Consider the following 22,921-nt stretch of genomic DNA (forward strand, 5'->3'; position numbering starts at 1 on the left):
TTTTCCTACCATAAATATATAAAATCTTAATTTGTGATTAGTAATATGCATTGCTAAGAACTTCATCTGAACAACTTTAAAGATGATTTTCTCAATATTTAGATTTTTTTGCTCCCTCAGATTCCAGATTTTCTAATAGTTGTATCTCAGACAAATATTGTCCTCCGAACAAACCACACATCACTGGAGAGATGATTTATTCAGCTTCAGATGATGCAGAAATCTCAGTTTCCCTTCTGACTGATTTTGTGGTCACGTATGTAAACATAAATCCTAAATCTCCTCCGTCGTCTGGTGTGTCTGATGTGGTGTTGTCTTACTCAAGCAAACAGTCTTACATTGTAGAATTGCCTCTAAAATCTCTATTTTACATCATGCTGAAGAGTTACGTTGCATAGAAGTTCAGATGTTCTCTAGGAGCGATGGAGAGGAAGGAAGCAGGGCTGGGATCTCGAGGAGCAGCTCCGAGACAGCAGGGGGCGCTAGCAGCTTCCTGGAGACGAGCAGACCGAGCCGCACATGCTCAGTTTGGAGGCCTCTGGTTCAGCCTCGGTCTCCTCGTCCTCCGTTCCTCCCTCGGCCTCGGCCTCGTCTCCGTCTGGATCAGCGTCTCCGTCTGCTCCCATACAGCCCTCCTCCTGACGGCGCTTCAATCTGAGCCACAGCACAGAACAAGAGCTTCAGGAACACACTCGAACAGAACACACACTCACACAGGAGCAAACACACACTGACCCTGGAGCACCAGTCATAATAGCACTGGTATATTTGTATTATATGGGAAAAGTAAAGATCATGTTCCATGAAGATATTTAGTAAATCTCCTACCGTAAATATATCAAAACCTAATTTAATATGCATCACTAAGATCTTCATCTGAACAACTTTAAAGATGGTTTTCTCAATATTTAGATTTTTTTGCTCCCTCAGATTCCAGATTTTCTAATAGTTGTATCTCAGACAAATATTGTCCTCCGAACAAACCACACATCAATGAGAGATCATTTATTGTTGTATAAATCTATTGACCCTTATGACTGGTTTTGTGGTCTACCATCACAATGTTCCTTTTCCTAAAGAAAATGCGTTTGTGATGATGCAAAATGGATGTTTGAATACATTCTTATAAAAAAAAATGTGAGCTTGGATTGAGGGATTATTGCATTCAAGTCAAATTATTTCAGGAAGATTGTGTTTATGGGTTGAGCACAAAGGAAAAAAAATGTTGCATGTACAGAATACACAGGACTGCACAATAAAACAATGCAAAACACACAACACACAATGCAGTCTTTCTAAATCATTTGTAGAGTTAACAAATAATTATTTTTGGGCTATCTTGCTCCAAAAAGTTTTTTTTAACGCACATGACGTCGTACAGTAGGCTATGTATTCCCTACTCGTAAATATGAATTTCACAGGAAGACTTGCATGAACTAAAAGCAATGTGAGCTTCCGAAACATCCTTGCCTTTATAGTTAAAGAGCCACACAGATGGGAAATCAAAAATGACCTGTATTACAGTGTATGATGTAGCTGTCCATCAGTGTAAACAATGTGCAAAGGAATTAAACCAAAAAGTACACGATTTCTAAAGTTATTGGCTTCTAAAGTAAGGAGTCGACTCTGAATCGCTGAAACGAGTCGTTATAGATTTCAAATCTTTTGCCCATCTCTATGTACGTCACTAGAACACTTTGCATAATAATCTCCGCCTACCGTCTTGAGAGAAACTGACCTCTGACCTCAGGTTCATTTACAAACACGTCATTAAAATGAAGTGTAACTCCGTGAATACTCAACGAAGAGACGTGAGAGAGATATCTATAGAAAGCTTGACATGTCTACTTTAAAACTAACCAGGTGCTGCTAACAGATATTCTGTGATAAAGTAATCCATATGAAAACAACGCGATGTCTGTTTTTCACGTCTCCCTTCGTTATATCTAATGTGACCACGCCCCCGCGCTGAACTCTATTCAGATTCAAACTGAAGCGTGGCTTGAATACACACACACAGAAGAAAAGCAGCGAGACTGTTCAAGTTTTTTATTTTACTGTTTGCTTCGCGATGAGAGGAATAAGACATAGTTCACCCCAAACAGATGCTAACGCATAGTTTACCGTGGAGGTGTGTGCGGAACAACCAATCAAACCTGACTATGTTAGTTGACCAATCAGAACGCAGTATGCTACCGAAAGGTGGGGTTTAAGGAAACTGAATCTTTTGAACAGCTTCGCGCGAACCGTTTGGGGATCTCTGAGAATTGAGGTCATTTTAAAATGATATTTTGACAAAATGACAATGTTTTTTAACCTTGGATGGATTTAAACCTGTTGTACAGGACTTATAAACAGTGATAGGACGCTTAGAATTTTCATCTTACTGGCTCTTTAACGTCAAAGAGTGCCTAAAAATATGCAGATCTCAAAAATTCTGAGTTTACATCTTGCAGTTCTGATTTGTTTGTTTTTGTTACAAAACACAAAACTAAAAAATCTTCCATGCGACTTTGGTCAGAACAAGATGATGATGCATCTTTTCTGCATAATTTTTTTTTCTTTTTTCCAATCTACAAATTGATGAATAAAGAGTGTGCACTGAGTGTGTGTTTTTCTTTTTTGTTTTTATTTAATTCAGGAATCTGCAGGAAATAGATTCACTATGTATTCTATCATAATTATACAATTCTGTCGTATTTTGTATTTGCAACTTTTTTTGTACTAAAGATATATCAGCAAATTAACACAGACTTTGCATTTAGCATGTTTTTTAGATGCCCCCAACTTAAAAGAAAATCTGGGCTTAAGGAAAACCCTGAGTCTCTCACTCATAGCTAGGACTTTGTAGAAACATTCATGTGCATTTAACTGGTAGATCATCAGGCGACAGATTCACACATAACCAGTCAGTTATAAAAATAGCCACAGAAAGGTAAAGACAGCAGAGAGAGAGAGAGTGAGAGAGTGAGAGAGGCTCGTGCAGTAATGCAGACGCTGTTCAATAATAAATGAGGTGATGATCTGGATACCAGACCTCAGGAGAACAGAGAACAGAACTGTCATCAACCAGCTGCTAAAACACACGTATAACACACACCTTACAAAGACTCTGCAGGGTTTAGAGTTTTTAAAAATCTTTTTAAGAGCAAATATATAAATAGAGCTGATATCTATATATAAATGATTAATCATGATCCAAAATAAATGTTTTTGTTTACATGTGTGTGTGTGCCATGTATATTTATGTATGTAGAAGTACACACACATACTGTATATATTTAGACATTTTTTATTTACATATATTATATTTATATTATTTATAAATCTATTTAATATAGAAACAGAACATATTTTTTCTTAAATATATACCTGCATGTGTGTGTATTTATATATACAGAATAAATATACACAGAACACACACATATATATTATGTAAAAAAAAATAGCATAATAATTTGACAGCATTAAATATAATCAATATGTGCTCAAAATCTAAATGTCTGGGAAGCAGAAGAGTCAAATTAGAAACACTTCCAAGCACTATTTCTTTTTAATTAATTTTGTAAAAAGGAATACTCCAAAATTAGAGACTTCTACTCTTCCTTCTGATCAGAATGAAATAAACTGTGTCTTGTGTCTAAAGATTCTTAAATCAAGATGTACTTGATTCACAAAATGACACGTCTCGCATTATGAGACATTTATCAAGTGAGTTTATAATTAAAACGAGAACTAATATCTGTCAGAAAAATCAACAATTCAATTGTGTGTGTGTTTTTTTAATGGAGATTGTGCTGCTCATAATTCTGAAGATAAAACATTAGACAGCTGAACAAAATTACATTTCTGCTAGAATGATTCAATGACTCACTCAAGATTCACTTGTTTCATTACTGAATGAATCTCTTGAATGAATGAATCAAAGACAAATAGATTTTAACAGCCCTTTCTGTAAAAAGTACCAATATTTTGTTAGTTTGTGCTTAAACAAGCAAAAATATCTGCCAGTTGTGCAAGATAAATCATTTTGTTTAGCCCCTGAATTAAGAACAAAAACTATTGAAACTTTCTTTTTTATCTCTTCTCCGTCTATGAAATTTCCATATTTTGAAATCACCCCACAAACTCTAATTTTAATAAGCGCTCAAGTCAACTAGACAATTACAGCTCATCAGTGGTGGACGAAGTACACAAATCAAGTACTTGAGTAAAAGTACAGATACATATGGTAAAATATTACTCCAGTAAAAGTAAAAGTACTCCTTTTTCAATTTTACTTAAGTGAAAGTACAAAAGTACTCAATTTTTTATGTACTTAAGTAAAAAAGTACTGCAAGATAGATGTTTGCAATTTTACATAGGCTACTTAATTTAATTTTATATTAGCAAATTTTTTTATAATCCTACTGCTCAAAATAACTGGGATTTTTTCCAAAATAACCACTATATGGAGTCAAAATATATTTTTGTTGTTGATATGGACTACGCTGATGAGAGTGATGTTAACTGTGAAGCTTACACTGTGATGTACCTGAGAGAAAACAGAGTTGACCATCTGATTTTCACCAGTAAGAACAAAGTATTTTAAAGTTAGTTGTTTTACAGAACATCATAGTTACAATACAGACCAAAAGTTTGGAAAACTCATACAAAGAGTTTTCTTTATTTTCATGACTATGAAGATTGTAGAGTCACACTGAAGGCATCAAGGGCTATTTGACCAAGAAGGAGAGTGATGGGGTGCTGCTCCAGATGACCTGGCCTCCACAGTCACCGGACCTGAACCCAATCCAGATGGTTTAGGGGTGAGCTGGACCGCAGACAGAAGGCAGAAGAACCAACAAGTGCTACGCATCTCTCGGGGAACTCCTTCAAGACTGTTGGAAGACCATTTCAGGTGACTACCTCTTGAAGCTCATCAAGAGAACGCCAAGAGTGTGCAAAGCAGTAATCAAAGCAAAAGGTGGCTACTTTGAAGAACCAACAATATGACATATTTTCAGTTGTTTCACACTATTTTGTTATGTATATAATTCCATATATAATTCCACATGTGTTAATTCATAGTTTTGATGCCTTCAGTGTGAATCTACAATTTTCATAGTCATGAAAATAAAGAAAACTCTTTGAATGAGAAGGTGTGTCCAAACTTTTGGTCTGTACTGTATATATGACATGATAATAAGGCCTGAAGTTAGGAAGAACATTTTAAAGAAAAAAATAATAAAAAAAAATTCATAATGATTTTTTCTTTCTCAAACCCTGGCCAAACGGGGTGCATCTCTTCCCACTTTGATAATTACTGTAGTTACCATGTTCTGAACATCACATCCTTTCTTTTCTAACCAGATGTAATCTATCTATCTATCTATCTATCTATCTATCTATCTATCTATCTATATATATATATATATATATGTGTGTATATATATGTGGCTGAATAAAAATATTTGGACATTTATAAAAATTACATCAACTTAGCACCAACAAGCTTGTTAGCTAGACAGTTAGCATCAGCTAACAATATTTACTTATTTTCAGTACGATGAACATTCATGTCTGTCTACTCGTCTAGTTAATCCAAACAATATACATATGTATAACGTTACTGTCGATAAACAATATAAAAACAGACGTCATATAGGACATTTTAATAAAACTGTTAACATTACGGCAGCGGTGAATTTGAACATGCATGAGTTATTGTATTTAATTTGTGTTGTTTTAAGTTTTTTTTGTTGTTGTTGTTTTTTTACCTAAAATTGATGTGTCTGCATCGTCTGCACGCGAGCATTTGAGTGGGCTTAAATAGATCTCTCTTTACAACGGATTTAGTTCCCAAACAACTGACAGTTTTGACCTAAATATGATTTTCAGTTACAATAATTAATCCAAAATTTCGACATAACTTACTTTTAGCAACATCAGACGCACGCGCGCTCACAAGATCTCCCGGTTCTTACTTCTGTAGACTCGCACTAAACGGTTCATTTGAATCAGTGAGTGGTCGACTCCAGAACAGCCGCAATCGGATCATTCTAATTCGTAAACGAATCGTTTGGTGCGATTCGCGATCCGATTTAAAAGTTTCTTTTGAAAAGACTCAGTTCGTTCATGATGAATCAGACACCGCTTCTGCGTGTCGGAGCATGTGATATATTATAGGGAGTAACGATATGTTTTATGAAATGTAGTGAAGTAAAAAGTACGATTTTATGCTTTGGAATGTAGTGAAGTAAAAGTAAAAGTTGCTCAAAATAAAACTACTCCAGTAAAGTACAGATACTTGAAAAATTTACTTAAGTACAGTAACGAAGTAAAGCTACTCCGTTACTGTCCACCACTGCAGCTCATTAAAGACAGCGAATCACCAGAAACGTTGCCTTTGAAAAATGTTCAGACGTTGTTTTCTTAGGCCTGCTGTACCAACATGATCTCATGATCTAATTGTTGTTTCTCAATTTCTATCTTGAACTCTAATCTAGGATGTTTTAATTGGAGAAGTGCTAACTCTTTTTGCTGCTCAAAGGACAGAGAGATCCAAACGTGCAGATCGACAGATTCTTGTTCCCGTTTTAATCATAAACTCACTTCATTACGAAAACGTTAAGATATTTGTACCAAAAAACTAGACAAAGATACTGAGAAAGATATTCATGTCTTGCAGTGCATGCAACATTTAATGCCATGACTTTATGATTTAAGGCTTTTAAATGTCTTCATTTGATGAAGGGAGAATTGAGAGTTTCCCAGGGTGACTTCAAAGAAATATATCAACTCAGCTGAAAAAAATAAATGAATAAAATAAAGCTCTTACAGGGTCGCAGAACAAAACTCTAGTGTTTATAGTCTCACTTTTCACGGTTGAAAATCATGAACTCTTGCTGGACGACTTCAAGGCACTCCTGAAGATAGTCGTTCTCCTGAGAGAAAAACAGAGAAAGGACTGGTTAATCATGCGTCAGACGATAACCTCCTACAGCTGCAGGAGCACACCAGAAATAGCCTCCGCACATCACGGAGAGCTTCATAATTTAATCATCCAGATAATAATGCTGCATCTACAGACCACAGGCGCTCGTCTTCAGACCTCTCCAGCTGATTCATCCTGATCTGCTTTGTGATCGCGCAAACACACGGAAAACATCAGGAGAACGGCGTGTGTGAGTGTGTGTGTGTGAGGATGGAGACGTCAGTCAGGCTCGATATAATAAAGCCGAGAGATAAACACAATCAGTCACCGGCCTTTAGTCCGAGACGCTCTTATCTCAGGGATTACGCTCAAATGTCACACGACTGTAAGAGTGAAATGTGATTTCTGAGACGTATGTGTGTGTGTGTGTGTGTGTGTGTTTCACCCACAGACTGAGAGTCTTTGCTGTTGTCTCTCGATCTGTTTTTGGCCAGTCGCTTCTTCTTCTTATGAAGAGGTCGAGACTCCAGGATCATCTCCTCCAGTTCAAAGGTGGGATCGCAGTGCAGACGACCCTTCTGTTTGAGAAACAGAGCAAGAGTTACAGAGCAACATCTGGAGGCAAATATTCAACAAAAGCACAGTCTGACCGTCATACACTGAGTGTGTGTGTGAGTGTGTGAGCTGTCACCAGTTGAACTCAATCTCACATTGGGAACAAAGCCGGGCTCCATCTTCTTCTCGTAAACGTCGTCCCAGTTGACATCGGAGAGGTAGGGTGCCGTCTGCATCTGAGCCAGACTACAGAAGCGATGCTCTGGGTTTACCGTCAATAACTTCAGAAACGTGAAACACAAGCAGATACACAGAGAACACCATCAGGATCAAACCAACCACAAACATCAGTGTTCACAGAAGTATTCACAACACACTCCACTACTGTAGTTCCTCTTTCAGCTCAGGAGATCTCAGGTTTCATTCAAGTATCAGTTTGATTCTTAGGAGACACACACACACACTAATGAGGGAACAGATTTATCTCTTTTGATTGCAGACTTCGTATATCAGCCAGTTTGAGCACGATTTGAAACTTGTAGAACACTCACGTCCGAGAAAACAGGTGTGTTTCTCAGGAGAAACATCTGGGAAGCAAGAAAACTTCACATTTACATTTATGCATTTAACAGATCACCTTTTCTGCAGCAATCTACAATAGAGGAGCAAAAGCAATTCCTCACAAGCGCATTGCATTTAATATTCACGCTATTTAGGAGGAACTTGAGATTTTGATAGATGTGGCAGAAACAGATTTTTTATCTTTACATTATTAGCTGAATCTAATAATCATAATTAATGAAGTTAGCAACATCAGCACTGTTTCTGAACCGACTGGAGCTGAACGACTCTGCTGCTTTGGATTTGGCTTCGTCTGAAGACTGAGAACCAATCGCATTACTGTTTCACAAGGATAGTAAAAACCTAAGTCAGTGTTAAACACATATATAATTTTTTTTTAAATTACATTATGTTTGAATTAAAATGTAAAAATATAAACAATATGCAAAAAAATAAAAATCTAAAAGATTTCTCCTAATATTTTATTTTTAGATTTTTTGTTTCATTTGAATTTTAGTTACATTTTTTTTTTAAAGTAATTGTATTCTTGTTTTTTGACATTTTTATTACTTTTTAAAAAAAGTCTATATTTTGTACATCTAGTTAAGCTAAACAAAAATCAGAAATTATGCCTAAAAACCCCCCCCCCAAAAAATAAATAAAAAAAATAAAACCAAACATAATATTTCATTTTATTTCAGTATCACATGAGCGTTTTAGAAGAGATTTCAACAGTCTCAAAGTGTGCTCAAATTGTCTGATATACCAAAATCTGCACACAAAGGTAAGAGATCTTAAGATGAAATCAGATCATTGACTCATATATCTGCATGTCTTTTAAGAAAATCAATTAAATAAAACAGAGATCTGCTGAGCTGAAAGAGGAAGTTATGAGCAACACACTTCCTGTGGGTCCATCTGTTCAATCCTACCCACAATGCTCTTCTCCAGTGATTCATGCACGCAGTATAATCTCCCCATATCTCTCAGCTCTAATAAATGACTGTAATGTCGCTCTGTTCTTCACCAATATCTATTCTCCTCTCATAATATTTCTTCTCTCTCTCCAACAGAGCGACACACGTTTCCTTCATTCATCTTGTTTTATTATCTCTCCAGCTCATTATTATCTCCTCCTCTCTCTCAGTCTTTCCCTTTATTCTCTCCTGCATCATTAGTGTTTTATCCTCTCTTCACTTGTTCTGACTCCGTGTTCTGTCTGTTTTCATTTCTCTCTCTCCATCTTCTGTCCATTTCATCCTTATTAACGCAGTTTGTCAAGTTAAAGGCTTTTCCGACTCGGGCCAGAAAGAACTCCCCTAGCAATGAAGCACGACACCATAGCAACCACCAACAATACCCTAGCAACCATCTAGAACAAACTAGCGACAGCAGCTCAATGTGGGAAAACAATCAGAACATGTTAGCTCCCAGAACCACCCTAGCAACCACCTAGAACACCCTCACAACTACACCAAACACCCTAGCAACCACCTGGAACACCCTCACAACTACCCCAAACACCCAAGCAACCACCTGGAACACCCTCACAACTACCCCAAACACCCATGCAACCACCTGGAACACCCTAGCAACCACCTGGAACACCCTCACAACTACCCCAAACACCCAAGCAACCACCTGGAACACCCTCACAACTACCCCAAACACCCAAGCAACCACCTGGAACACCCTCACAACTACCCCAAACACCCAAGCAACCACCTGGAACACCCTCACAACTACCCCAAACACCCAAGCAACCACCTGGAACACCCTCACAACTACCCCAAACACCCATGCAACCACCTGGAACACCCTAGCAACCACCTGGAACACCCTCACAACTACCCCAAACACCGAAGCAACCACCTGGAACACCCTCACAACTACCCCAAACACCCAAGCAACCACCTGGAACACCCTAGCAACCACCTGGAACACCCTCACAACTACCCCAAACACCGAAGCAACCACCTGGAACACCCTCACAACTACCCCAAACACCCAAGCAACCACCTGGAACACCCTCACAACTACCCCAAACACCCATGCAACCACCTGGAACACCCTAGCAACCACCTGGAACACCCTCACAACTACCCCAAACACCGAAGCAACCACCTGGAACACCCTCACAACTACCCCAAACACCCAAGCAACCACCTGGAACACCCTAGCAACCACCTGGAACACCCTCACAACTACCCCAAACACCCAAGCAACCACATGGAACACCCTCACAACTACCCCAAACACCCAAGCAACCACCTGGAACACCCTCACAACTACCCCAAACACCCATGCAACCACCTGGAACACCCATGCAACCACCTGGAACACCATAGCAACCACCTGGAACACCCTCACAACCACCCCAAACACCCAAGCAACCACCTGGAACACCCTAACAACCACCTTGATGACCCTATTAACCATCTAAAACCCAATAGCAATCACTCAAAACAATCTAGCAATCACTCAGTACACCTTAGTAACCACCTTGAACACCCTAGCAACCACCTTAAACACCTTAACAAAACAAAGCAATGTGCTAAAAACAGTAAGAACTTGTTACACACAAAATGCCCAGCCAAAAACTTAGAACACCTGAGTAACCACCCAGAACACCCTAGCAACGAGTTAGAATGCCTTGGCAACTGCAATATTCTAAAAACAATCAGAACATGTTAACAACCACATAGATATGTTCAGGCAACCACCCAAAACACCCTAATAATCAACCCAAACATCCGAGTAACCATCTAGAACACATTAGGAACTGTACAGCAATATGCTAGAAACAAGCAGAACACATTAACAACCTCAATGTCCTGTCAAAACTCCATAGCAACCACCCCAAACACCCCAGCAAAGATCAAAGAACACCTTAGCAACCTATCTTGACAACATCCAACTAGACTTACACTGTCATAAGTATATGTGTGTGGAGTTTGCTTGTGTAAGTCTATGGCACCGTGCTGCAGTGTTGGGGGTAATGCAATACAAGTAACGCATCTTATCTAATCAGATTACTTTTTAAAGTCACTAGTAAAGCAACACATCACTTTTTAATTCAGAAGGAAATATCTGAGTTTGTTCTAAATTCCCTATGTGTGTTTATAGTGGAAGGACTATTATTATGAATGTGTGCCGCTAGTTTATGTGAGTTCCGCTATTCCGGTTTCACTTTCATTTTCAATAGCCGATTGCTGCGCCATTTTCATCAGGTGTTAATGTGCGTGATTGAATGTAAGTTTATTTAATCATTCCTGATTATAGGTCAGCTATGTTTATTTCGTTGTTGTGTTTAAATATTCAGCTTGTGTAATCGAACTTTACATTGTTTATAATGTTGTTATATTTAAGATATACAGTGATTCAAATGTGTATGCTCATTACCGTTAATCCTCTCGTGTTGATTAATGTATAATGTGACAGTAGCAAGTTGTTAGTTCGTTTACATGTCTGTAATTTATATTTAGCAGATGTAAACTGATGTTTGTTTATTCTGTTTATTTCAGAAAGACCACATTTAACACTTTGTGGCCATAACTTGTACAATATCCAGTTTAATTGGAGCAATGTTGTGCCATCTGCTGTGAACCCTCAAATACTTCAGATAAAGAGTTGAACAGTGCCCTGTCTCCTGTCACACTTCTTACCGGAGTCCCGTGGTGGATTAGCATCAACACCCCTACCGATCTATCAGTCCCGTTCATTTTGGTCCTTCGAGCCGGATGCTATATTCACTTCGGTGATATGGAGCAACAGAGCCTACTTCATTCCCCTGATACGACACACGGTGTTCGCACACAGGCGAGAGCACGTCAGCTTTCCACACGTCTGCAAGCTTATGATGTAGCCTTGCCGAAGTCTCTCATACCAGACCCTGTTCTTCACGAAAGGTCATACCACCTACCAAGGATGGATTCTCCAGCAGCGCAGTTCGACCTCAGTGGACAGGCCGAGCCAGTCTCGACTGTGGAGCAGCTGCCCATGGGTGATCTATCGCTGGTGCAGTATGGAGAAGTGTCCGCTATGAGTCATCAGTTGGATGTTGAGAGATCTGTCGGTCATCTTAGCTCTTCAGTAGCTCCTCCAGGGTATCACAGCCCATCCGAGTGTGATTCATTCAGTAGTGGTGCTGCATCACCCATATTCCAGGTAGATGTACGAGCCCAAACTACTTCACCACCTGTAGTCAGACCAAAAGCTACTGCAGTCTCATCTGTCCCGCTTCCGCATTTAGGCCAGTCATTTCAAGCTCAGACAGCCCACATTGATATTTCTCAGCAGTCAGTTTTGTGGCACGTAACACAAGGCACCCTTCCTGCTGCATATGGTACTACTTCGACATATCGTGGTGCTCCCCCCTTATCTGTACCACATGTAACGCCACAGCAGGGGGTTCTGTTCAGCACAGTAGATTCTACATGTCAGCTTACCTCATCACTGCCACATACTGTTACTTCAGTGAAGCTGCCTTTGACCACTACAGCGTATAGGCCTTTAGTGCCCCCTGTATATCAGTTACAGGCTCACATGCCGAGCCAAGCCACACGGCAGTCGTTCGCTGTCTCTGACCCGTATCGCCCTCCTCTACAGACTGCTGGGTATCACCCTGCTCAGCCTCCCGTCCACACTCCTGTGCAGCCTGGGTATCCCCCTTCAGTGGTTTGCCAACCACCACCTCCTTTTCCGGTTTACCAGCCTCTGCCAGTTACACCCCAGCTACAACCAGTTCCCATTCCAGCCTTGCCTAAGCTTGTGAACGATAGTGAGAGGGAGTTCACAGACCTGAAGATGGCCTTGGATAATCTTCTCAATCCTCACACCGAGCTTACAGAGCACTATAAATACAGGGTACTGATGGAGCAGTTGGTTCTTGAGGAAGCTAGGTTAATTGCCCAAGCATGCCGACATCATCCTGCGCCCTATATGGCAGCTATGATAGCATTGCAACGACAGTATGGCCAGCCTCATCAACTGGCACAGAGCGAGATCGCAGCCCTGCTGAACTCACCTGATATTAGAGTTGGTGATGCAAAGGCCTTTCAGAGTTTTGCACTCAATGTTGACTTACTAGTTGGTATGCTGATGTCACTTGAGGGGCCACAGGGGCGAGAGCTCTCTTGTACAGGGCATGTCGATAGATTACTCAGTAAGTTGCCCAAACACTACCGAGACAGCTTTATAGAGCATTTACAGTTACGAGGCCGATTGCACACTGACAGCCTAAATCCATATAACCTGCATGACCTTGCTGACTGGTTGAAGGTCAAGGCGGAAGCGCAGCGTTTATCTACCAAGATGGTGCAGCGCTACCAGACAGAGAGAGTACAGGTCTCACGTAAGGACCGCCAGTCTGTACCCAAGCCCCAGACTCGATCCACTGCAGTCTATCATGGAAGTGAACAGCCCATGGAAGCTAGCACAGGGCAGTCTGTCCATACCAATGCTGCTAATTCTCAGTCATCGGCCAGGAGACTGAAGCGTTTGTGTCTGTTCTGTAAGAGTCAGGAGCATTACCTGTCACAGTGTAGCAAAATCACTGAGTGCTCACCTGATCAGATTCTGAAGTGGATAAAGGATGGGAAAAGATGCTGGAAATGTGGACGCACAAGTCATAAATGGGAGGAATGTACTCTGAAGAAGCCCTGCAGGGATTGTGGTAATATACATCTCGGAGTGCTGCATTCCATTGCCCAGGATGGTCCTAGCAGTGTGCTGCTGACAACTTCTCACGAGCGTGCATATCTCACTTCTCCTAGTTTCACGGGTCGTGTGTACTTGAAAGTAGTTCCAGTGCTTCTGTGGAGAGGCAAGAGGTCTATTTCAACTTACGCTATCTTGGATGATGGGGCTCAGCGGAGTATCATCCTTCCTGCAGCTGTCCAGCAACTTGGTATTGATGGAAGAGAAGAGATTATGGCCCTTCGTACCATCCGACATGACATCACAGAATTGAAGGGGCAGTCAATTGACTTGCTGCTTTCCCCACAGTCAAGGCCAGAGGAGAAGCACAGCCTTACAGGTATCTTCACCGCGCCTCTCCTCACGCTTACCGAGCAAACCTACCCCATCAAGAGGCTCCAGCGATGTTATCACCATCTCAGAGGGATCCCCATTCCATCTTTCGCTCGGGTCCAACCCTTAATTTTAATTGGGTCTGATTATCCTACATTAATTACCCCAAAGGAGCCCATCAGATTGGGCCCAGCGGGCGGACCAGTCGCTGTACGCACGCAGCTCGGTTGGGTCCTCCAGGGACCAGATGGATTGCTCCCACACCAGATACCTTCATCTCAGTGTTTGTTCACTTCTCTTACACCACTGCGAGATCCTGTCTATCAGCATGTTGAACGACTCTGGCAGCTTGATGTCCTTCCATCTCGCAGCGAGAAAGTGATAACTCGGTCTAAACATGATCAGATGGCTGCAGACATGTTGGAGACCAAGACGCGACGAGTAGAAGTTGACGGAGTCTGGCGTTACGCTACTCCACTCCTTCGTGCGCCAAACGCTCCACCGCTGAAGGGGACTATGGAATCTGTTTTGTCCAGCCTCAGGAACACTGAGAAACACCTGAGTAGAGACCCTGAGAGGGCTAAGGTGTACGAAGCTGAAATACAGAAGCTCCTTGATTCAGGGTATGTTGTCAGGGTACCATCAGAAGGCCAGCAGGTAGACGAGGAGTCGTGGTTCATACCACACCACCTCGTGCAGCATAATGGCAAATACAGGTTGGTCTTCAATTGTTCCTTTGCCTACCAAGGTATGTCTCTTAACCAGCAGTTGCTTCCAGGTCCTACCCTCGGTGCCTCACTGCTAGGAGTACTTCTGCGGTTCCGGCAGTACGCAGTCGCCATCAGTGGGGATATACGTGGTATGTTCCACCAAGTGAGACTCCTACCGCAGGATAGACCCCTTCTGAGGTTCATTTGGAGGAACATGCGCAGAAAGGACCCGCCAGACATCTATGAATGGCAAGTCTTGCCTTTCGGGACGACCTGCAGCCCCTGCTGCGCCACCTTCGCGCTGCAGATGCACGTTCGCTGCCAGCAGTTCGGCAATGAGGAAGTATTGCAGTCCATAGAGCGGAGCTTCTACGTGGACAACTGCCTACAGAGCCTTCCCACTGCTGAGGAAGCCAAGCGACTAGTTGACAAGATGAGGCCTCTCTTAGCCTCCGGGGGCTTTGAAATCAGACAGTGGGCCACTAATATCCCTTCTGTTGTCCAGCACCTCCCATCTAAGGCTCGTTCAGAGAGCATCGAATTGTGGTTACGGCAAAATCATTCAGACCCATTGGAGCCGGCTCTTGGCTTAATGTGGCACTGCCTAGAAGACAGCCTGGGTTACAGGCATCGTACACTAGCAGAGGATCATCCGACCATGAGGTATATTTATAAGGTCTTGGCAACGCAATATGACCCTCTAGGATTCTCCATTCCTTTCACCACCCGTGCCAAGGTTCTCGTTCAGAGACTCTGGAACAAACCGAGAGATTGGGATGATCCGAATCTTCCTGCAGACCTGCTGGAGAAGTGGACCGTATGGGAGAAGGAGCTGCCTGATCTCTATAAGCTCACGCTTCCAAGGTGCTATCTTCCTGCTGACTTTGATGTGGAGAAATCAAAATTAAGCCTTCATGTGTTTGGCGATGCATCCGAGGTTGCCTATGGGTCGGTGGCTTATCTCCGTGCAGAGCAACACAGTAAGATCCACACTACCTTTGTCATGGCTCGCTCTAGGGTAGCCCCCAAGCGTCAACTGTCGATGCCACGTCTCGAACTGTGTGCAGCATTGACTAGCGCTCAGCTTGCACAGTTTCTCAAACAGGAGCTAACCATTGCCATAGAGACAGTGACATTATGGACTGACTCGACTACAGTACTGACCTGGATCCAGTCTGAGTCCTGTAGATACAAAGTGTTCGTCGGGACAAGAGTGGCAGAAATACAAGAGTTGACTGAGCTCCACTCTTGGCGATACGTTGACTCCTCAAATAACCCGGCGGACGATATTACCAGAGGGAGAACGCTCAAGGAGCTGGCTAACTCTGACATGTGGAGTCGAGGCCCAGGATTCCTCCGTGAACCGCCAGATCATTGGCCAGTCAAGCCCCTTGCAGAGGCCCGAGAGGATACCTCAGAAACAAGGAAAGCTGTTTTCTGTGGATTAGTCACAGACGATCGAAATCCAGACATGCCTGATGCATCTCAGTATACTTCTTGGAGTGCCTTAGTCGACGCGACCTACCGGTCCCTCCATGGGGCGGCCGCCCAAGATACTAGTAAAGCATCCGTAGAATACAGGAGTGCAGAAGCTCTCATCTTGAGTCAATGTCAGGAGGAATCTTTCCCAGAGGAATTCAAGGCTTTAAAATCAGGGAACCAGGTGCCCACAGCCAGCCGTCTGAACACGCTTGCACCCGAGTTCGACCCTGAGTTCTGCCTAATTCGTGTGGGAGGTAGGCTACGGCGATTGGATGGCTTCAGCAAAACCGAGATACACCCAGTGGTTCTAGATCCCCATCATCAGGTGACAAAACTCATCGTTAAGCACTTCGATGAGCGTCTACTCCATCCAGGACCTGATAGGGTCTTCGCAGAGCTACGTCGCCATTTCTGGATCCTAAGGGGCAGGCAAGCCATCAAACGACACCAGAGAGAGTGCATAGAATGTCAGAAGTGGAGAGCTAAGCCGACTCTACCTATTATGTCTGACTTACCCTCAGCTCGCCTAAGATTGTACCAACCCCCCTTCTTCTCTACTGGAGTCGACTGCTTCGGGCCATTCATGGTTAAGATTGGCCGTAGGACGGAGAAGCGATGGGGCGTCATCTTCAAGTGCCTGACAACCAGATGCATTCACCTTGACCTGCTCAGCAGCATCGACACTGATGCATTCTTACTGGCATTAAGGCGCTTCATAGCACGCAGAGGAACCCCATCTGAGATCATATCAGATCAGGGTACTAACTTCCGGGGAGCCGAGACCGAACTGAGAGAAGCTTTCAAGGAGATGGAGCCCAGACTGCAGGAGCAGCTGGCTAGTTATCAGATCACTTTTAGGATGAATCCTCCCGCTGCACCCCACTTCGGAGGCGCATGGGAAAGGGAGATCCGATCTGTAAAGTCTGCACTGCGAGTAGTCATCGGGAGTCAGTCTGTGCCTGAAGATATCCTGCAGACTGTACTGATCGAAGTAGAGGGTATCCTGAACAGCAAGCCCTTGGGATACGTTTCATCCGACGTGGCAGACTTGGATCCAATTACCCCAAATATGCTTCTCATGGGGCGGCGAGACGCCTCGCTTCCCCAGGTGGTCTACACCCCTGAGCCCTTGTCCAAGCGTCACTGGCATCATTCCCAGACTATCATCGATCATTTCTGGTCTTACTTTACACAACACTACCTACCGGGTCTCCAGACTCGCCAGAAATGGCAGCGGGTAACTCAAGATCTAGCTGAGAACACGGTGGTCATGATAATCGACCCGCAGCTTCCCAGAGCCCAATGGCCAATTGGTCGGGTTGTCAAACTGATACCCAGTGCTGATGGACATGTCAGGTCAGCTCAAGTACAGGTCAATGATCGCCTATACCTACGACCTGTGGCCAAACTTGTCAGACTCCCGGCACTACCGGACGGAGGTGAAGCGGACTCCAATGACTAGGGAATTTATCATTAGACATATTAGCTATGCTAATCTGGGGGCGGCTGTTCTAAATTCCCTATGTGTGTTTATAGTGGAAGGACTATTATTATGAATGTGTGCCGCTAGTTTATGTGAGTTCCGCTATTCCGGTTTCACTTTCATTTTCAATAGCCGATTGCTGCGCCATTTTCATCAGGTGTTAATGTGCGTGATTGAATGTAAGTTTATTTAATCATTCCTGATTATAGGTCAGCTATGTTTATTTCGTTGTTGTGTTTAAATATTCAGCTTGTGTAATCGAACTTTACATTGTTTATAATGTTGTTATATTTAAGATATACAGTGATTCAAATGTGTATGCTCATTACCGTTAATCCTCTCGTGTTGATTAATGTATAATGTGACAGTAGCAAGTTGTTAGTTCGTTTACATGTCTGTAATTTATATTTAGCAGATGTAAACTGATGTTTGTTTATTCTGTTTATTTCAGAAAGACCACATTTAACACTTTGTGGCCATAACTTGTACAATATCCAGTTTAATTGGAGCAATGTTGTGCCATCTGCTGTGAACCCTCAAATACTTCAGATAAAGAGTTGAACAGTGCCCTGTCTCCTGTCACACTTCTTACCGGAGTCCCGTGGTGGATTAGCATCAACACCCCTACTGATCTATCAGTCCCGTTCAGAGTTACTCCAGTATCTTCAGTTACTTTGTTTCTCATGTGTTGAGTGACAGCTCTGGTGTTGCCATGGAGACAGAGATCAGAGTGTTGTGTGTGAACATGATCTCACTGTAGATCTAGACTCAATATGAACATGTGTTTACTCAGAAACACAATTAGTGTTCCTCAAAATCAGTAAAAACAGTTGAACTCAGAATATGATGCAAACCTGCAATAATTAAATATGTTAAATAAGACAAATATCATTTATGTATTTAATACACTTTTATGTAAAAGTGATGATCTGATTATACATCAATAACAGATGTGTGTCTGACTGTAGTTATTAGTGCACAGTGTTGTTGTTTCTTCTTCATGTGATTAGTTTGAGCTGCTCTCTCTACTCTACAGACCAGAACTTACACTTCCTTCAGCCTGAGACACATTCACTACACTTTCAGTGTGAAAGGGCTTTCACAGTTGTAAAATAATTGTTATTACTAAAAACAAACAAGCCCTGTCCAGTAGCGCAATTAGTTACTTTTTTAGGAAGTAATGCAATATTGTAATGCATCACTTTTAAAAGTATCACTGTCTGCGAGGCAGTTGGTTCTTCAGTTGTGTATGTTAGTGATGTTCTGTTCAGCTCACCTTCCTCAGCAGCGAGACCAAGTCTTTGTTCCAGGAGGAGCTGTACTGAACACTGACCGTACTGAACAGCTGCAGAAGACACTCCACTGAGTTACTGGCGTGGATGTCGTACGGCCTCTGACAGACAGAGAGGGAGACACTCGTGTGTAACCAATTCACATCATTATAAAAACCAAGTTTCCAAATGTTTCTAAAACAATGAAATCTCCAGATTTTTGTTCACGACAATGTTCTACTAACTTTCAAAACAATGTTATTTAATATTCTAAATATGTTTAAATGTTCAGTTTTCTTGTAAATATTAAAACATTATTTAAGACTTTCAGAATCCTTCATCACTTGAAATTAAGATTAAATAAAGACTTCAGATCCTCATCCAGAAATCATTCTGAGGTAAATACAGATTTGAAATCATAACAAGAAACAGAAAGTAGCTATGATTCTGTTTTTAAATCAAGTCTTTGCATAGTTATAACAGGAAACACTGGAGTCTAACAATGCCTTGAAAAAAAAAACAAAAAACTAAACAGTCAATCATAAAAAATGAAGCATATACATCAAGTCAAATAGGAAATAAAACTTCAAATAAGCACTTGCCCTATTCTGTGTCTATCTCATATTTAGAGCAGTCAATGCAATTTAGGAATGAAATCAATTAAATTTATTTGTGGGAGTGCATGTGATTATCATCATATATATATATTTATTTATTTTATATATATATATATATATATATATATTTTTTTTTTATGTAACCCCCTTTGTAACCATTAACACACAAAAAAACAAAACACAATTTTCTCAGCTTTTTGTTTAAAATCACTCATCTACAGCCAAGTAAAAAAAAAAAAAGAAAATGCATGGAGCTAGAATAAAACAGTTTGTTTGAAAGCACATGCGCTGTTCTTTCCTTTGACATATTGCATGTTTAGATATTGATACAACAATATATCCATGAAAGTTTTGTGAAAATGATATGAAAACAAAATCGTTAGCGACTAGCAACTTTTTTTATTTATACATTTATTTATTTTCTGAATGGGAAAAAGTTATAGGTTACAAAAAAGTTTCTTAAAACATTCATCAAGTGTAAACAACATCATAGGGATGCTCCAAGAATGAACGTTTTCTCTCAACGTTACATTAATAAAGTTATGAGAACATTCCAAAAACATTACTTTAAGAACATCTGGAGTTAACACTTATATAACGTTTATTAATCACTAGTGAAGTTTGAGTGTGTTCCTGTTAGCTTTGGTCCCGCTGAATCTGCACTGGCCAAGTTGGTTTAAAGTTAAGTTAAGCTAGTTTCATTATATCTCCATCGGTGAAAAGATTACACTGTCATCATCAAAAAAGAACATAAGCAAATAAAAACTCACCCAACTTCGCAGAACCTCAAAGACGGTCACGCCCAGCGACCACCAGTCCACCTCGAACGCATAACCTGTTCCCCCGCTCACGAACGACTGGAAGATCTCTGGAGCTGTCAGGTTTAAGCATACGGATCGTCACATATGCAATACAAATATCACAGAATATGCAAACTGTACACCAAATAACAATCACTCTTAAAATAAAGAATATCACAATAATATAGAAAAACTGCAATCAACGGTCAAGAATACTGCATGACTTTCCCAGTTGATTCTCATTTACTGGATCAGGATTATGGAAAGGATTATTAAAAAAATGTTATACTTGCAATTTCTAAGGGATAAAATATTTTAGAATTTTGGCATAACTAGTGAAATGTGAAGTCATTGTAAGATTTTAAGATTTGATTAATGTCCAAGACTTCTTCAGGTCTAGAAAATACACATTTAAAATGCGGCTTCCTCATATATCTAAGTTGAACCTCATTATCAAACACATATAAATGTCCCCAAAAACACCAGGTTGAGAACCACTGAGTTTGATAGCTATAATAATTGATCAAACAATAATACATCAGTCTGTAAAAACTGCAGGATGCACTGGAAGATGTTCAGAGTTCATCATCGTTTCTTGTGTTTGTGTGAGTTCTGGATCTTACACATGTTTCTTACCCATGTAAGGCTTTGTACCCGCTAACGCCGTGGCTCGTTCACCGTCCTTGATTATGGTAGCGATGTTAAAGTCTGTTAAATGCGCATGACCTGAAGAACAACAGACAGACAAGTGACAACCAGACAAGAAGCAGAGCTAGAGCTCACAACCAACTACTAGAGCAATCCAGGGCACTTTCTAAAAAAGGGAACATCACAAATAGACCTACGAGAACTCTCCTTGAACCATTTCTGAGAGCCTCACACACACACACACACACACACACACACACACACACACTCTCTCTCTCTCTCTCTCACACACACACACACACACACACTCTCTCTCTCACTCACACACACACACACACACACACTCATCTCACCTTGCTCGTCCAGGAGGATGTTGTCTGGTTTGATGTCCCTGTGTGGAGAGATCAAGACATCATCACGTCAGACTTAATTAATTCATCAGTTCTCTCTGACCGCATCTGCAGCCGTGTTGTGAAAGCTTCAGGGGGCTTCTTTCGTGTGAATGTTCAGTTCTCAGGGGGCTGTCACACTTTCAACACACTCACTAATTACAACAAGCATGCACACACACACACACACACACTCTATTTAAGAATAAGTGGCGTCCAGCTAAAAACAGATTCTGATTCCCTCACAGCTAATTAACAGAGAGACGTTCCCCTGCTGTCATGAAGATGCCAGAGAGCATGATGGGATTAATTCACACAGAGCTGTGACACACACACACACACACACACACACACACACACACGGGCATAGAACATTGACATGATTGCAACACATCACATTCTTCAAAACAACCTACTGCATCCTTAAAGGGATAGTACACTTCGCACTCGTGCTCTTCCCAGCTTTGTAATGGAAGTGAATGGTGGCCAATTTCTGAATCCCCATAAAGCGCATCACTCCATCAAAGTAATCCATACGACTCCAGTGGGTTTATGAATGCCTTCTGAAGCCAAGTGATGGGATTTTCTAAGAAACACATCCATATTTACAACTCTATAAACTATTATCACTGGCTTCCAGCAACTCCTGTGTTCACGAGAGAGTCAGGTGACGACGTTTGATGTCATGTGACAGAGAAAACACTAATGTGAGAACAGAAGCGAGTTGTTTTGGCTATATTGTATGTGTGCTTAAATATCCGTCTAAAAACGTGACTGAAATGTCCTTTAGAGTGCTGCTAGGGTTTCTGTGGTGTTCTGAGGGGTTGCTAGGCTGTTGCTTCAGTGTGGTTTTCTGGGTCATTTGTAGGGTGTTGCTGTGGAGCTTTTCATGTGCTTGAAATGTTTTTAGGGTGATACCAGGGTGTTTCTATGCTGTTCTGACTGGTTGCTATGAGATCTCTGGGGTATTTGGGGTCATTGCTAGTTTGTTTCTAGGGTGTTCTGGTGGTTTCTAGGCAGCTACTGTTTTTAGGGTGTTTCTATGGGATGGCTGGGTTATTCTGGGACGTTGCTAGGGTGTTTCTATGGTGTTCCAATGGTTTTTAGGAAGTTTCTTTTTTTAGGGTGTTTCTATGGGATGGCTGGGATATTCTGGGGTGTTGCTATGGTGTTTCTATGGTATTCCAATGGTTTTTAGGAAGTTTCTGATTTTAGGGTGTTTCTATGGGATGCCTGGGTTATTCTGGGACGTTGCTAGGGTGTTTCTATGGTGTTCCAATGGTTTTTAGGAAGTTTCTGTTTTTAGGGTGTTTCTATGGGATGGCTGGGATATTCTGGGGTGTTGCTATGGTGTTTCTATGGTATTCCAATGGTTTTTAGGAAGTTTCTGATTTTAGGGTGTTTCTATGGGATGCCTGGGTTATTCTGGGGCGTTGCTAGGGTGTTTCTAGGGTGTTCC

General features: G+C 41.5%; 2 protein-coding genes across 3 annotated transcripts in view; one reads left to right on the plus strand and one right to left on the minus strand.

Moving 5' to 3' along the window:
• Positions 1 to 126: 126 nt before the first annotated feature.
• The window catches only part of LOC113056610 (serine/threonine-protein kinase 32C), a 51,988-nt gene continuing 29,193 nt past the window's right edge, over positions 127 to 22,921 (minus strand). Inside the window, exons 5-12 of one of the 2 annotated variants that reach the window (XM_026223381.1) lie at positions 21,427 to 21,464; positions 21,062 to 21,151; positions 20,396 to 20,499; positions 19,014 to 19,130; positions 7,627 to 7,752; positions 7,366 to 7,494; positions 6,859 to 6,926; positions 127 to 654 (exon numbers count right to left, since the gene is read on the minus strand). In XM_026223381.1, coding sequence (XP_026079166.1) covers positions 483 to 654; positions 6,859 to 6,926; positions 7,366 to 7,494; positions 7,627 to 7,752; positions 19,014 to 19,130; positions 20,396 to 20,499; positions 21,062 to 21,151; positions 21,427 to 21,464 — 844 coding nt within the window. In that variant the 3' untranslated portion in view covers positions 127 to 482. Of the gene's footprint in view, positions 655 to 6,377; positions 6,786 to 6,858; positions 6,927 to 7,365; positions 7,495 to 7,626; positions 7,753 to 19,013; positions 19,131 to 20,395; positions 20,500 to 21,061; positions 21,152 to 21,426; positions 21,465 to 22,921 lie in introns of those variants that run through there. The other variant, XM_026223382.1, reaches the window with a different exon arrangement.
• Positions 14,962 to 18,380, plus strand: LOC113056609 (uncharacterized). The gene is made up of 2 exons (XM_026223380.1): positions 14,962 to 17,916; positions 18,189 to 18,380. The coding sequence occupies exon 1, from the start codon at positions 14,987 to 14,989 to the stop codon at positions 17,714 to 17,716; it is 2,730 nt and encodes a 909-aa protein (XP_026079165.1). The 5' UTR covers positions 14,962 to 14,986; the 3' UTR covers positions 17,717 to 17,916; positions 18,189 to 18,380.

Source organism: Carassius auratus, chromosome 38, assembly GCF_003368295.1.
Source record: "Carassius auratus strain Wakin chromosome 38, ASM336829v1, whole genome shotgun sequence".
Taxonomy (NCBI): Eukaryota; Metazoa; Chordata; class Actinopteri; order Cypriniformes; family Cyprinidae; genus Carassius; species Carassius auratus.

Coding starts and splice junctions, on each gene's coding strand:
- LOC113056609 (XM_026223380.1), top strand. CDS start 14,987: ATGCGCAGAAAGGACCCGCCAGACATCTATGAATGGCAAGTCTTGCCT.